Source organism: Salmo salar, chromosome 04, assembly GCF_965601325.2.
Source record: "Salmo salar chromosome 04, fSalSal1, whole genome shotgun sequence".
NCBI lineage: Eukaryota > Metazoa > Chordata > Actinopteri > Salmoniformes > Salmonidae > Salmo > Salmo salar.
In genome coordinates, this window is record NC_138294.1 from 92,803,992 (window position 1) to 92,821,279 (window position 17,288).

Below are 17,288 nucleotides of genomic sequence, written 5' to 3' on the forward strand. Positions count from 1 at the left end.
ATTTAACACATTTGTCAAAATTAGCTTTGTCATTTTTTGGGGTATTGTGTATAGATTTACAAGGAAAAATAATAATTCAATCCATTTTAGAAGCTGTAACGTAACAAAATGTGTAAAAAAGGTGAAGCGGTCTGAATTTTTTATTTTCTTTTTGTAGATGGTCCATGAATCAGCATATGCAAACAGGTACGGGTAGCTGCAGCCCAATATGGCGACCGGCGAGTGGGCGAGTGGGTGTGGAAAGGAGTATGGAAAGTGAATCGGCTAATTGGGTGAAATTGTTGCCACTTTGACCGTTTTGCGTTGCTGATTGGGCTGCATGAAAAGTCACTAACCCGGCGACCAGTGCACCGGTGTTGTATGAGCATTGCCTGCCGACCTGAGACCTTAACATGAAATCATTGGAGAAGAAGCCACATTAGGTACCACTGGTGACACAACCTGTCACGACTGTCGAAAGGAGCGGACCAAAGTGCAGCGTGGCTGTAGTTCCACATTTTATTTAATCTGTGAAACTTTGCAAAACATAAATAACTGAATATGACAAAACAACAAACCGTGACGCAGAGAGAAACAAACACTACTCAAAATATAATAACCCACAAAACCCAGGAAGAAAAACCCTTACTTAAATATGATCTCCAATTAGAGACAACGAGGACCAGCTGCCTCTAATTGGAGATCAACCCCCCCCCCCCCCCCCATAGAAATAGAAAAACTAGAACTTAAACATAGAAATACAAAACATAGAAAAACACAAAACACGCCCTGACCTACTCTACCATAGAAAATAACCACTTACTATGGTCAGGACGTGACACAACCATTATACTCAGCTGGAAGCTTCCGGTTGTGTCGCCGGTGGTAACTAAAGTGGCCATTTTGTTTTTGTTGTTGTTCTCCCATTATTTTATTTCAAGTAAGATAACAACCTACACAACAAATACATTCCAATGAGAACCATCTACAGTAGATGTCACCTTGGTGTGGGTATGTGGGAGTTAATGTAATGTAGCTAGGTGCACACCCGTTAGCAACTACGGCCCTTCCAGATGAGTTTAGATTTGTTTTGTGGCCCCTATCAAAGTTGCTCATCTCCGGTCTAACCTAACCTACTGTTGAGATATTAACTGGAATTTGATGTAATTGATGTATTTCGGGTTCAATTACTTGAATTCCATTTTCTTTCTCTTTTCAGTAAACTCAGTCACACAGTTTCTCTAGATGTGTAACGTAGTAGGAACTTGTAGTTTCCTACAGGTCAATAATCTACATAGTTTAGTGGATAAAACGTGGTAATTAACTACAATGACCATAATCCATTGCGTATCTACTTGTTCTTATCTGGGTTTCTATTTGGCCTGCTACTGAAGAGACAAGAATGCGCGATCGTGAGTGGATCGTGAGTGGATATAGTGAACAGCTGTTGCTTCGTGATTAATCTGTACCTGAAAACACATGATCAAAGTGATTGATAGTTGACATTCAGCGGTCATAAAAGTGCGCCTTATTTACTTTGAAGAAGTAGAAAATAGAGATTTTGTCAGACGGCGTATACAGCAGCAGAGATGAGCGGATGACTTGGAATGAAATAATAAAGTCAGCAAATAAAACCAATTTAATAAAAACACAACTGAAATATCGTATTAAATGAATGTAAATAAATGATGGTTAATGAGCAGTAATCGGAAGTCACTAACTATCATGGGACTTGTATTAATTGTTTTATTCTGTGTTGTTACAACATTCAACTCAAATAATCAAAACCGAAACTGTGATTACAAAAATAAATGATTAACGGAAACCCCCAAACCGACTCAAAGCACTAATTATAATATAATTGCTCAGCACTACCTATAGCAGAGCTCTTTCCCACCCCCACTCCATTTTCACATTGTCCACGCTATCCAGAATTATTGGGATGGCCTTACCCCATTGAAGTTTACATTTTAAACAGTTAGGGTTAGTTTTAGGTTAGGGTTAAGGGTTAGTTTTAGGTAATGGTTAAGGTTAGGGTTTCGGGTTAGGTAAAGGTTAGGGTTTAGGGTTAGTTTTAGGTTAGGGTTAAAGTTAGGGTTTAGGGTTAGGGTTTATGGTAGGGACGTGCCAAGGGCCCCTGATAGCACTGATGCTTTCCACACAGAATTCAACCCAAATAATCAAAACATGAATCGAAAACCGTGATTTTTGTATTTATTATAATGAGCCGAAACTAAACCCTGTCCACACGCCCAGTATTTTCCTTTCGACACACCCAGTTGACCATAGTCCAGTCTCCATATTGAGCTGCAGCTAACTACCTCTCTATGTGAACGTGAGTAAATTACCTTGAAAACAACGGCCGGACATCTAGGAAGCAGTCTCCGGTTTGTATTATACCTCGGTGGTGGAAACGGAACAAATATCGACCGGATCTTATTCGGACGACAACAACAACATGTAATTAAAGGTACAATATGCATTTCCTAGTTGCAATAATGCTAATAGTTGGCCTAATTTCAGGTTATGTGACAAAACAAGCCCTCTGAGTGTAGTGAATCATTGTATTATCTAAACCGTTGTGAAATCCTATTTTAAATAACCACAAATATTATGGTTTCAGATGTTTTGAAGCCGGTGTACAAAACCGAAAGTAAACGACGCAAAGAAGCATAGAAATAGCAGATCTACCGCTTCTCAGACTTGCTTTCAATGAGAAGACCTCGATCTATAAAGGATATTATTATTATTTTATTCTTTATGAAAGGTGTAACCAAGTCTTCTGAGAACACAGAGAAACATGGCTACAGTCTTCATCTGTTCCGTCTGTACCGAGATTTTCACCGGACATATATCGCTGAGCTGCCAACACATCTTCTGTAGTCGATGCCTCCAGAAGAGTGTGGACGCTGGTCGCGTCATCTGTCCAGTGTGCGGAGATCTAATCACGTCGGAGAACTTCAGAGTCAACAGAATACTAAGGGACATGGCAGATGAAGTGAGACGGAGAAGAGTTGATCTCAGAGTGTTGAAGGGGAATGAGGACGTTGATGTGAATATCTGGGAAAGCTACAAGAAGAAGAAGAAGAAGAAGAAGAAAAATGTTAAAATATCAAAGTCCTATATGAAGGAAGGCCTGGCTGTCAGAAAGACAGAGGGGAAGCTGAAGTCTTCTCTGACCACTGGTCCCTGGGAAGGTATACTTTTTGGTATTATGGCCTTTTGTTGCTTTATTTCTGTACTGCCTTGTGTTGTCCTTCCTTGTGTGGAAAATGTGTCTGTAACGATGTCAGGAAATGCAGCCAAGGTGTTCGGATCTCTTTTGGTGTTCATTTCTATGTTTGTTGTCTTCGGAGTTGTTGCTCATTCGGTGGATTTTGTGTTGAAAAAAGTTTAGACTTAAAGGATTTTATTATAGTAATAAGTGATTGATTGCTTTTATGCAGTGTTGGAGAATCACCGGATGCCGCTAAATACCTTTCCCAGAAGTTTGGTGGTAGTTTAACAACTTTTTTAAATGAATTACCTTATTGAGTTGACCACATCTATAGGTTTATGCCCAGTTTATTGTTGCTATAAGTGTAGTAGATTTTACTATCAGTTGTAAAATGATATGTTGTGAAGTTAGCTTTAAACTGCTAACTGGTTATATGGAAGGAAAGGACGATGGGTTTATTGTTGTAAAACTTTCCCCTGTAAATTTACCAGCATTATACTGGTACCAGAGTTGCCAGCGTAATACTGTAATTTTGCTTTACAGCAGAGATGCTGTAATATATTTTACAGTACCTATTTTCCTTACTGTAAAACATATTACAGCATCCCTGCTTTAAATTTACAGCTGTAAGGTTTTACAGCTGTAGTATTCAAAGTTGAGGTTCGTGACCCCCACAACTGCAGTCGTGTTGCCAACAATTTTATTTTAAATTGTTAATATTATTATTTAGTGTTATTCTTTTTTTATGAACAAAAAAATAAAATATTAGACAATATAGAAACATTTTTGAGAAAAGATCATCTGAATTTTTAATTTAAAAAAAATGTATTACACTACATGTATTTATTGGTTTCTTTTCAGTTTGATAACAGATTAAAATGTAATGAATTTAATGTTATTTGTTTATGTAAAAATAGAAATGTAGCTAATTTTAAGGTTGTGTCATTATATTTGGAAATTCTTGCGAAAAAAATGGGGTCCCCGCTGAAAACGTTTAAATACCACTGTTTTACAGTAAGGAAAATAGTACTGTAAAATATATTACAGCATATCTGCTGTAAAGCAAAATTACAGTATTAAGCTGGCAACTCTGGTGCCATTACAATGCTGAATATTTACAGTGAAAAACTACCTGAAATCTAAATACAAAGAAATATATATATACATTTGTACATAAAATACATGAATTCAAATAGCTAACAACATTAACTACAAACTAACAACATAATTGACAATAGAAGTAACAGCAATTAACACGTATGTAACCAAATAAGAGCATCATTACAACACTAATTTAAAACTATATTGTGTGGGGAGGGGGGTGTGTGTGGGGGGCAAAAGAGAGAGAGAGGGAGATTTAGATTAAATTGGGATTGGGTACAATCCTAGATCTATGATCAGGGACTACTCTATTCCGGGTTATTGGGGTTCAGAGGCGGTCAAACACACAGCGGAAAGTCGGCATCATGTGTTCCTCATGGGGCTCCGTAACAAACGTCCTCGGGTTCTGATTGGTCAGCTCTTCTCAACCCTAGGACAAGCATAGAAAAATAAAGAATAGAATGAAAGACGGAGAGCACCAGGGCTGTTACTCTGGGGGTAAATAGAGAGACAGAGAGCACCAGGGCTGTTACTCTGGGGGTAAATAGAGAGACAGAGAGCACCAGGGCTGTTACTCTGGGGGGGTAAATAGAGAGACAGAGAGCACCAGGGCTGTTACTCTGGGGGGGGGGGGGGGGTAAATAGAGAGACAGAGAGCACCAGGGCTGTTACTCTGGGGGTAAATAGAGAGACAGAGAGCACCAGGGCTGTTACTCTGGGGGGGTAAATAGAGAGACAGAGAGCACCAGGGCTGTTACTCTGGGGGTAAATAGAGAGACAGAGAGCACCAGGGCTGTTACTCTGGGGGGGTAAATAGAGAGACAGAGAGCACCAGGGCTGTTACTCTGGGGGGGGGTAAATAGAGAGACAGAGAGCACCAGGGCTGTTACTCTGGGGGGGTAAATAGAGAGACAGAGAGCACCAGGGCTGTTACTCTGGGGGGGTAAATAGAGAGAGGACAAGGGACATATCAAGCTTGTGTTGTGTGTACGTACTTAACTACAAATCTACAGGAGGCATAATCTATTACTGTAAAGAAATTAATACAGAATGTTTTGAGTCATTCCTCCAGGAGGCTTCCAATTACAGTTAATAACAGTATTTTTCAGCATTTTACCCATAATGCAGTGCAATCTATAGCATTAATGCTGTAAACACACGTATGGTAATTTACTGTGCATTCTACAGTGTTTTAATGTTGAAATGACAGTCTTACACTATATAGCTTTTCTCCATTTGAAAAGACACTAACCTATTTGTATTGAAATGTAATAAAAATATAATTCTGTTAAGACGTTTTTTTGTTTTTCCATCACTAATACCCTTTTTCCTTCACTACTTAAATGATAATTGCTCTTGTGTTTGCAACAGAGAGATCCTTTTTAAGAAAAAAACATTATTGTCACAACCTGCTAAAGTGGCTGTTCATCTCTTCAAAGGAGCTCTGCGGTCTAAGGCACTGCATTTTAGTGCAAGAGGTGTCACTGCAGTCCCTGGTTCAAATCCAGGCTGTATCACATCTAGGCTGTGATTGGGAGTCCCATACGGTGGCTGTACAATTGGCCCAGCGTCGCCGGGGTAGGCTGTCACTGTAAATAAGAATATGTTCTTAACTGACTTGTCTAGTTAAATAAAGGTTATAAAATAAAATGTAAAAAAGGAGGTGTTTAACCAATCCAATAACCATCCATTATAGTTCAATACCTCCATGATAATCAAATACATGAGTTCTGGTTTACGATATACAGTACTTCACAGTTAGTTCAGTTTAACTAGGTTAGTCCAGTTTAACCAGGTTAGTCCAATTTAACCAGAATGGGGGGAAATCTGAATAGAACACTACTGTTTGCCAGTGCCAATTATATAGGGGATAGGGTGCCATACTGGACATAGCCAGAGAAAGAAAGTGTGTGTGTGTGTGTGTGTGTGTGCCTCTCCTCACTGCTGCAGTCAGCTACAGAGGAGGAGGATGTAATGATGTTCTCCAGCCTGAGGAGGGTAATGACGAGCAGGAACACCAGCAGGCTCCACGGCTGCCATGGAAACGGAGGTGGGGGAGAACTTCAGGAAGGTTCCGTTGTCAGGGGAGATTCCGGATCCTTGGAGCTCGTCCAATGGGAGGTCCATCCCTGACATCCTGACGATCGGAATTAGACGGATCTTAGGGAGAGGAGAAATAGGTTGTTACAGTAAAGTGAATTCAAAGCCTGGTATGTGGGAACCAATACATTTAGTTTGCAAAGCAAGAACATAATTAAATGCTAAACTTTCTATTTTTTTGTGTGCAAATATTCAGGATCAACTTTTTGCGTACCTTATTGTAGTTCTTGCGTTGCGTACTGCATAGGGTATATTTCAGGCTTTCCTATATCACAAAATATTCCCAGGATATTCCTGATTTCCACGAATCAATCCCGTACAAACCCACAAATTGTCAAAGCTAAAACACCTACCTTGCAGGATTAACAATTCTACTGGGCTCTGCCTATCCAATGGCAATTCTATTATTTATTGTCCCTAGTCCCTACAGATCTGATAGAATCCGCTCTGCCTTACCACTGAGCTAGTATACAGCTAGGGACTGTTCCTCAAACTCAAGGGTCTTACAGTAGAGTGGGCTATCCCCTAGGTCGAGCTCCTATACTACCTCACCCTGCAACCCAGCACCTTCTCAGGATCGTCCAGGCCAGATAGTCGACCTTACGACACTATGAGTGGACACTCTCTCCTGGGTTGGTTTAGTCCAGAATCACCCCTCATATGACTCCTACCAATGCACTCAGTACCTTTAGTTGGGTCTCAGGTTCCTTCATACCAGCAATTCAGGTTCCCGATGGACTAATTAACCAGATGCTATAAATCCTCAATTAATCCAGTGTGTTTCAGAAACCAGGAGTAAAACGACATGCACTCCTATGACTCTTTGATGACACCGAGTTTCAGAACAATAAAACAAGTTTATTCAAAATTCCAGAAACAGGCATTAAAAATCACAGATCAATCAATCAATCATAAATCAATATCCCCAATCGATGATAAGCAAAAATATAACTTGGATTAAATTGAGAGATGCCTTCAGCGCCCATAACTAAACCCTTATCTAAACCCTTATTAGTGTGTGTCAATAAAATATGTTTGGTCTATAACAATTTTATGAGAAGCACAGTGTTCAATAACAAGAAAAACAAGTTCTTACCTTCTACAAATTATAAACAGATTTTTGTCTCCCCCTTCAGGTTTCTCAGTCCCTCAGTTGGTGTCTAAAAAACTAACAGCTACTAGAACACTCCTATCAGTGAGGTAACCTTTAGGGTTCCTCCTAGAATGTACTAGAACATTCCTATCAATGAGGTAACCTTTAGGGTTCCTCCTAGAATGTACTAGAACACTTCTATCAATGAGGTAACCTTTAGGGTTCCTCCTAGAATGTACTAGAACACTCCTATCAGTGAGGTAACCTTTAGGGTTCCTCCTAGAATGTACTAGAACACTCCTATCAATGAGGTAACCTTAAGGGTTCCTCCTAGAATGTACTAGAACACTCCTATCAGTGAGGTAACCTTTAGGGTTCCTCCTAGAATGTACTAGAACACTCCTATCAGTGAGGTAACCTTTAGGGCTCCTCCTAGAATGTACTAGAACACTCCTATCAATGAGGTAACCTTCAGGGTTCCTCCTAGAATGTACTAGAACACTCCTATCAATGAGGTAACCTTTAGGGTTCCTCCTAGAATGTACTAGAACACTCCTATCAATGAGGTAACCTTCAGGGTTCCTCCTAGAATGTACTAGAACACTCCTATCAGTGAGGTAACCTTCAGGGTTCCTCCTAAAATGTACTAGAACACTTCTATCAATGAGGTAACCTTCAGGGTTCCTCCTAAAATGTACTAGAACACTCCTATCAATGAGGTAACCTTTAGGGTTCCTCCTAGAATGTACTAGAACACTCCTATCAATGAGGTAACATTCAGGGTTCCTCCTAGAATGTACTAGAACACTTTCAGAATAAAAAACCAAGTATATTAAAAATCTAAATGAATCTGAAGTTAAAAAGCTTCAGTAAAAGTCTTTCTCCAGCAGACGACAGGTTCTTCTAGCAAACTCAAAGAGAGTCATTCCCTTCCCATGAAACCTGCTTCCTTTATACCCTTAATGCCTCTTCTGATAAATCATCAGGATGACCACCTGCTCCACTGATGCCTTCGGTGGTTAACACCTAATGAATGCATCCATCTTCTCAAAAGGTGCTTTTTCAGCCCCCACTAACCTCCACGTTTTCCCACCTAGGCAGAACGTACGCTTCAACCTACTTGCTGCTCTGACCTGGGGATTTCCAGATCAAGCTAGCACCCTTAATATACTTCATGAACATCAACTTCTTAAAACATACATTTTTCAAACATGAAACTTTCCTATTCCCTTCACCCTCCTACCTTTAACTAAATTATAGTCTTTCTACAACCTAATTTATTACTCCACTTATATCTCAATACATCAATATTTTAAACATTTCAACATTATAACATTTTACCATTATAACGTCTCATTATCAACCTCCTAAGGCCTTGTCCTCTAAGCCTAATCAAACACAGTCTATATGATTCACACCTTAAGGAAAACAACATTATATCTCCCAATGTTTAATAACCTGTCTACAGGAAAGAACCTCAGTCTACCTTTGTACATTACCAAACAGGAAAGAACCTCAGTCTACCTCTGTACATTACCAAACAGGAAAGAACCTCAGTCTACCTCTGTACATTACCAAACAGGAAAGAACCTCAGTCTACCTCTGTACATTACCAAACAGGAAAGAACCTCAGTCTACCTCTGTACATTACCAAACAGGAAAGAACCTCAGTCTACCTCTGTACATTACCAAACAGGAAAGAACCTCAGTCTACCTCTGTACATTACCAAACAGGAAAGAACCTCAGTCTACCTCTGTACATTACCAAACAGGAAAGAACCTCAGTCTACCTCTGTACATTACCAAACAGGAAAGAACCTCAGTCTACCTCTGTACATTACCAATCATATTTATGTTGCATTTCTTCTTGTAGACATAAATCATTTACTTTTAAATCATTCAACTAACATCCAGTAAGACGTAGTGTCAGTTAATTCAACTAATCTTGGCAACCCACAGGAGATTATTACAAATCAACCGTATTCTGTCATTATAAGGAATCACTCCTTCTTCAAAAGAACTATCTGCAGAATCAGAACCAGGAAGAAAAGACAAGTAGAAGTGAAGAAAGTCGAGCTGATTTCCTGTTCCTCCCTCAGGGACTGATGTCATGAGTGGCTAACAGGCGTAGCGTGAAGTCCCCTGGCAGCCCTAGTCTGATCAGTTCCTCACGGAGCTGGAAACAGAACACACACAGTGATTATCAGGTAGAGCTGAGGAGAAACCTGTCTGATCTGACAGTGACACTGACCTGCTGAAACACCATGTTTCTGATGTAATTATCTGTCAGTGGGATCAGAGCGGACACTTTTGTCCTCAGTACAACAACGTCTCCTGTGGAAACACAGTTAGTCCACATTATTACAACACACATACACACATTTTATTTTATTTTAATTTGAGACTAGGAGACTAGCAGAACACCAGGAAGGGGATCATTAACCTCTTCCTGTAGTGAAACTGTACCCACCGCTTGTGTTTCCAACCCTGACGATCACACAGCGCAGCTCAGAGTGGTACGTGGAACTGAGAAGATCAACAGAACAACTGTTACACCATTCAGATCTTTGTTAAACAGCATTTAATAAAACATTACAAAACCAAACCAACCACATACCATTGGTTTAATGAAACATGTTAAACCAAACCAACCACAGACCATTGAAGGGAAATGCAGGTTAAAACCTAGTCAGTTCCACAACTGAATGCATTTAACCAAAATGTGTCTGAATGTACATTTAACTGATAGTCTTGATAGTAGACTACAGAAATGATGGATTATGCTAGTTCACTAATCAGGTTAGTCATGCTAGTTAATTAATCAGGTTAGTCATGCTGGTTAATTCATCAGGTTAGTCATGCTAGTTAATTAATCAGGTTAGCCATGCTAGTTCATTAATCAGGTTAGCCATGCTAGTTAATTAATCAGGTTAGTCATGCTAGTTAATTCATCAGGTTAGCCATGCTAGTTAATGAATCAGGTTAGCCATGCTAGTTCATTAATCAGGTTAGTCATGCTAGTTAATTAATCAGGTTAGCCATGCTAGTTAATTAATCAGGTTAGCCATGCTAGTTCATTAATCAGGTTAGTCATGCTAGTTAATTAATCAGGTTAGCCATGCTAGTTAATTAATCAGGTTAGTCATGCTAGTTAATTTTGTGCCTTTATTTAATCAGGTTAGTCATTATGTTGTGCTATAAGTTTCCAGTTGAAGTGGCTGCAGACTGACCTGTCGTTCACTCCCTGAGCGATGAAGCACACAGGATAGTACCCTCCCTCCTCATCCTCAGTGGGCGTCCATCTTAGAAGGTACTCTCCTGGATCAGTGGTGTTCTCTGTGATACCGGAAGGTCCACTCACCAACAGCTCTGAAACCCTTAAACACACAGGGAGAAAAAAATACAGTCATTTTAATTTTTTATTATGAACCCCATTAGCTGTTGCTGAAGCAGCAGCTACTATTCCTGGGGTCACACAAAACATAAAACATGACATTATACGTTACATTAATAGACAAGAAAAGCTCAAGGACAGAAATGCATCACTTCAAAATCTGAATAAAATAAACAAAAATCTCCTTTCTTGAAATGGAATGTGTTAAAAATGTCTTGAATAAAGTTGACATGTCAGTTTATGTATTGACTGTAGATGCCAGATCAGGAACCATATCAGTTTATGTATTGACTGTAGATGCCAGATCAGGAACCATATCAGTTTATGTATTGACTGTACATGCCAGATCAGGAACCATATCAGTTGATGTATTGACTGTATAGTTGTATTTGTGTTTATTATGGATCCCCATTAGATGCTGCCTAGGCTTCACAGTCCCGCTGTTCCATAAGATGTATTTGTATCTGTTTTTTAAATCTAATTCTACAGCTTGCAAGGGAGGAGCGAAAACCCGCTGACACACTGGTTCGTCTAACTATTGCGTTTAAAACCCCTGATTTAGTCTATACCTATCTGCTATGTGTTCCCACGTTTCCTTTCTCTTACGTGGAGTTGGTAGCCTGTGCTCTGACAGTGATTTCCAGGGGTTGGTCTGCAGAGGCGTACAGCAGTGCACCCTGGGCTGGTGTTGGAGACAGGAACATGGGTAGGTACAGCCCCTCCATACAGGATGTCACCGGGGGGTCCACTGAGAGACAAACCATGGAGTTGAGATACAACACATAGCGTCATGTTTTTCAGTATAAATCATTACCACAACTCCTCTACTATGCTACAGGGTTGGAAACTGCATAAAATGTAATGACAATCAAATTCACTACTTCTAATACTACTGAAAACAAGCCATAGGCATTATCTTATTCTCTACAGAGAAACGACTTATTAGAAACTACCTAGATATAAAGATAAACTACCTAGTTATAAAGATAAACTACCTAGATATAAAGATAAACTACCTAGTTATAAAGATAAACTACCTAGATATAAAGATAAACTACCTAGATATAAAGATAAACTACCTAGTTATAAAGATAAACTACCTAGATATAAAGATAAACTACCTAGTTATAAAGATAAACTACCTAGATATAAAGATAAACTACCTAGTTATAAAGATAAACTACCTAGATATAAAGATAAACTACCTAGATATAAGTAACTCTAGATATAAAGTAAACTAAGACATATCCTTATGAATATAACTACCTAGAATTATGATACGAGATAAAACTGATTAATACGTTAATATGAAGATAAACTACCTAGATATAATACCAAGGAAAACTACCTATTACAAAGTTATAACTACCTAGATATAACGAACCTAGCTAGTTATAACAGTATAAATCATACTCTAGTATAGTATAGGCCGATAAACTACCTGGTTATAAATGGAGTAAACTACCTCGCGTCCAGTCTCAGATCCAAACGTACCTAGATATGAAGTATCTGCACGAACCCAGTCTATACTAAGAGTACACTACCTAGACATCAATTGTCTTAAACTCACCTAGTTACTAAAGCTAAGTACTTCACCGAAAGTATACAAACAGTAATTATCGTCACCAAGATATAGGTAGGGTAAACTGACCTAGTGGGCTAAAACAGGCATAGGCTGGCCTAGATAGACAATGGGTCATAAACGGTCACCTGAGGAGGTACACAGAGTTCATTAATACTACCTAGATATGACAGATTGAACGCTCACTCATTCGGGAACAATTGCAATCAGATATATACTTACGCTCAGTGTGTCGTCGGGATACCTTGTTGGAGCGTCGTTCTGTTGGAGAGATTAGTCCGCGTACTCTCGTCTCTCAAGCTCACTCTCTCTCTCGTCTCTCACGCTCACTCTCTCTCTCGGTTAGAAAGGATCTTTCAAAGCGACATTCATTAATGTCGTCATAGAATGGGTGATTCGATGGACTACGCGTTCAATGATATAATTTACCTAGCTGCTGACTAGATAATTACTATCCAAGACTAGTACTTATTCTGTCGGTATCGATAGTCGAAGAGTTAACCACGTGGTATAGTTCACTTTCAGTAGAGTACTTGGATGTCAAACCTATTGGCCAACTCGCAATGGAGTGGAGGCCGGGTACCTGGAGAAATGTAATTCAGCGTGGGTTTTATAGTGACATAGAACTACCTAGTCACATGACGCCTGGACCTGTCTGTGTCCCTAGGGGCGTGCCGATGACTGAGCTAAGCTTGGTACAGAAATATAATTCTATCACATTAACATCAGTACATAGCATCTCAATGTATTACAAATAGCTTTATCCTTATTAATACATTCTATACAACCATAGTGGATGCAAGATTCATCGCTGAGGCTATTATATAAACAGTTTTATGGTAATATGGCTGTATTGTCTCTTCTGAGTATCACAAGATTGTACCAAGCGGACCTAGTTCGTAGCAGGATTCTGCACCAATCTTTCATACCTTCTCCAGAACACAAATGTCGCTTGGCTCCCCAGTTCTGAGAGATGGAAGACTATCCTGTGTCTCTATAAGGGCCATGTGGCAAGAGATTCTCCTCTTAGAGTTTTTACAACCCGATCACACTAGGGCCTGGGTGTGGGAAGGTAGGCTGCCGGATGGTGCAAGGGGGGAGGGGGTCAACTGACCTCCCTGTACTCAAAGAGGCCAACGTCATGACACTAGTTATAAAGATAAACTACCTAGATATAAAGATAAACTACCTAGTTATAAAGATAAACTACCTAGATATAAAGATAAACTACCTAGTTATAAAGATAAACTACCTAGTTATAAAGATAAACTACCTAGATATAAAGATAAACTACCTAGTTATAAAGATAAACTACCTAGTTATAAAGATAAACTACCTAGTTATAAAGATAAACTACCTAGTTATAAAGATAAACTACCTAGTTATAAAGATAAACTACCTAGTTATAAAGATAAACTACCTAGTTATAAAGATAAACTACCTAGTTATAAAGATAAACTACCTAGATATAAAGATAAACTGTATAGATCATATATGTACCTCTCACTGCAAACTGAACAGGCAGTTTGCAGAGTGTATTGTTTGAGGTCCTGTTAGATTGAGATCCGTCAGTATAGGAGAGAGAGATGGACTGAGTCGGGAAATCCTCCATCACCATCTGAACTACATATGTTCCAGTGGTATTACTGTTGCCCCAAAATGACAAGGTGCAGTTCTGAGGGAGACAAGATAAAAACAAGATTAAAGGGGCAATATGTTATTGCTACATCCATTTTTTACTTTAAAATGATGTATTTAAACCCATAGATTCTTGAAGGATGTAAATTGTCAATGCCTTATGAAATGTTCAAGAAAGTCAATAGGTAGTCTAAGGCTCTCCTATCAGAATGGAAGCCTGCTGCTACCTGGTTCTCCTATCAGAATGGAAGCCTGCTGCTAACTGGTTCTCCTATCAGAATGGAAGCCTGCTGCTAACTGGTTCTCCTATCAGAATGGAAGCGTGCTGCTACCTGGTTCTCCTATCAGAATGGAAGCCTGCTGCTACCTGGTTCTCCTATCAGAATGTGAGCCTTCTGCTAACTGGTTCTCCTATCAGAATGGAAGCCTGCTGCTAACTGGTTCTCCTATCAGAATGGAAGTCTGCTGCTACCTGGTTCTCCTATCAGAATGGAAGCCTGCTGCTACCTGGTTCTCCTATCAGAATGGAAGTCTGCTGCTAGCTTTAGCTAGCTAATCTGATCTGCATCTGAAATAAAGTGTTTTCATCAATAACCAAATACCCCTTACGGGGAAAAACCTGAATTTCACATGATTTAAAATGTGACAACGTGATAACATGACAACTTTTTTTCCCCAAGATGGCGTAGCAGTGCAGACGTGGTTTGTCATCCTCTTGTTTACTTTTTGTCTTTTTTCGTCTTTTTTGTATATATTTCAAATTTTTTCAATATTTTTATTCCATTTTTAATTGAAATATACCTTCTGGTAACCCGCCTCACTCAATGTGACACGAATCCACACATTTTTTAATATTTTTTTTTAGACCTTATAGTCAGAACCTCCATCACCAGCTAGCCATCTGGAGCTAACCAGCTAATTAGCTACTACTTGGTTCACTCCAGACCTGACTGCCCTTGACCAGCACAAAATTATCCTATGGCGGACTGCAATAGCATCAAATAGTCCCCACGATATGCAACTGTTCAGGGAAGTCAGGAACCAATACACGCAGTCAGGAAAGCAAAGGCTAGCTTTTTCAAACAGAAATTTGCATCCTGTAGCTCTAACTCCAAAACGTTTTGGGACACTGTAAAGTCCATGGAGAACAAGAGTACCTCCTCCCAGTTGCCCACTGCACTGAGGCTAGGTAAAACGGCCACCACCGATAAATCCAAGATAATCAAAAATGTCAATAAGCATTTCTCTACGGCTGGCCATGCTTTCCTTCTGGCTACCCCAACCCCGGCCAACAGCTCCGCACCCCACGCAGCTTCTTCCCCAAGATTCCCCAGCTTCTCCTTCACCCAAATCCAGATAGCAGATGTTCTGAAAGAGCTGCAAAACCTGGACCCATACAAATCAGCTGGGCTAGACAATCTGGACCCTCTCTTTCTAAAATTATCTGACGCCATTGTTGCAACCCCTATTACCAGTCTGTTCAACCTCTCTTATGTATCGTCCGAGATCCCTGAAGATTGGATAGTTGCCGCGGTCATCACCCTCTTCAAAGGGGGTGACACTCTAGACCCAAACTGTTATAGACCTATATCCATCCTGCCCTGCCTTTCTAAAGTCTTCGAAAGCCAAGTGTCAAGTCCTGACCATAGTAAGTTATTATTTTCTATGGTAGAGTAGGTCAGGGCGTGACAGGGGGTGTTTGTCTATGTTTTGTATTTCTATGTTAAGTTTCTAGTTTTGTATTTCTATGTTGGTTTTGTTTGGTATGATCTCCAATTAGAGACAGCCGGTTGTCGTTGTCTCTAATTGGAGGTCATATTTAAGTTGATGTTTGTCCCACCTGTTTTTGTGGGTGATACATTTTTGAGTAGTGTGTTTTCTCTCTGTGTCACGGTTTGTTGTTTTTGTGTATTCAAGTATTTATTGTATTGCATTTAGTTTCACGGTAAATAAAATATGTGGAACTACGAACACGCTGCATTTTGGTCCGATCCTTTGAACAGCCGTGACACCAAATTAATAAACAGATCACTGACCATTTCGAATCCCACTGTACCTTCTCCGCTGTGCAAATTCCTGAGCTGGTCATGGGTGCACCTCAGCCACGTTCAAGGTACTAAACAATATCATAACCGCCATCGATAAAAGACAGTACTGTGCAGCCGTCTTCATCAACCTGGCCAAGGCTTTCGACTCTGTCAATCACCACATTCTTATCGGCAGACTCAATAGCCTTGGTTTCTCAAATGATTGCCTCGCCTGGTTCACCAACTACTTCTCAGACAGAGTTCAGTGTGTCAAATCGGAGGGCCTGCTGTCCGGACCTCTGGCAGTCTCTATGGGGGTACCACAGGGTTCAATTCTCGGGCCAACTCTATTCTCTGTATATATCAATGATGTTGCTCTTGCTGCTGGTGATTCCTGATAAACCTCTACGCAGATGACACCATTCTGTATACATCTGGCCCTTCTTTGGACACTGTGTTATTTGGAACAAAACCAACATTTGTTGTTTAAGTAGAAGTCCTGGGAGTGCATTCTGACGAAGAACAGCAAAGGTAATCCAATTTTTCTTATAGTAAATCTGAGTTTGGTGAGTACCAAACTTGCTGGGTGTCAAAATAGCTAGCCTGTGATGGCCGGGCTATCTACTCAGAATATTGCAAAATGTGCTTTCACCGAAAAGCTATTTTAAAATCGGACACCGCGATTGCATAAAGGAGTTCTGTATTTATAATTCTTAAAATAATTGTTATGTTTTTTGTGAAAGTTTATCGTGAGTAATTTAGTAAATTCACCGGAAGTGTTCGGTGGGAATGCTAGTCACATGCTAGTCACATGCTAATGTAAAAAGTTGGTTTTTTGATATAAATATGAACTTGATTGAACAAAACATGCATGTATTGTATAACATAATGTCCTAGGATTGTCATCTGATGAAGATCATCAAAGGTTAGTGCTGCATTTAGCTGTGGTTTTGGTTTTTGTGACATTATATGCTAGCTTGAAAAATGGGTGTCTGATTATTTCTGGCTGGGTACTCTGCTGACATAATCTAATGTTTTGCTTTCGTTGTAAAGCCTTTTTGAAATCGGACAGTGTGGTTAGATTAACGAGAGTCTTGTCTTTAAAATGGTGTAAAATAGTCATATGTTTGAGAAATTGAAGTAATAGCATTTCTAAG

General features: G+C 39.6%; 1 protein-coding gene and 1 long non-coding RNA gene across 2 annotated transcripts in view; one reads left to right on the forward strand and one right to left on the reverse strand.

Moving 5' to 3' along the window:
* Nucleotides 1-2,106: 2,106 nt before the first annotated feature.
* On the forward strand, nt 2,107-4,032 carry LOC106604028 (uncharacterized). Its single transcript, XR_001328566.3, has 2 exons — nt 2,107-2,449; nt 2,603-4,032. It is a non-coding gene; the product is annotated as an uncharacterized LOC106604028 (long non-coding RNA).
* A 3,202-nt stretch (nt 4,033-7,234) lies between these two features.
* Nucleotides 7,235-17,288, reverse strand: part of LOC106604029 (integrin beta-like protein E) — a 31,152-nt gene continuing 21,098 nt past the window's right edge. The window contains exons 5-10 of the mRNA XM_014198360.3: nt 13,967-14,141; nt 11,491-11,632; nt 10,721-10,867; nt 9,961-10,016; nt 9,742-9,824; nt 7,235-9,666 (exon numbers count right to left, since the gene is read on the reverse strand). Of these exons, the coding sequence (XP_014053835.3) occupies nt 9,586-9,666; nt 9,742-9,824; nt 9,961-10,016; nt 10,721-10,867; nt 11,491-11,632; nt 13,967-14,141 (684 nt within the window). The 3' untranslated portion in view covers nt 7,235-9,585. The remainder of the gene's footprint in view (nt 9,667-9,741; nt 9,825-9,960; nt 10,017-10,720; nt 10,868-11,490; nt 11,633-13,966; nt 14,142-17,288) is intronic.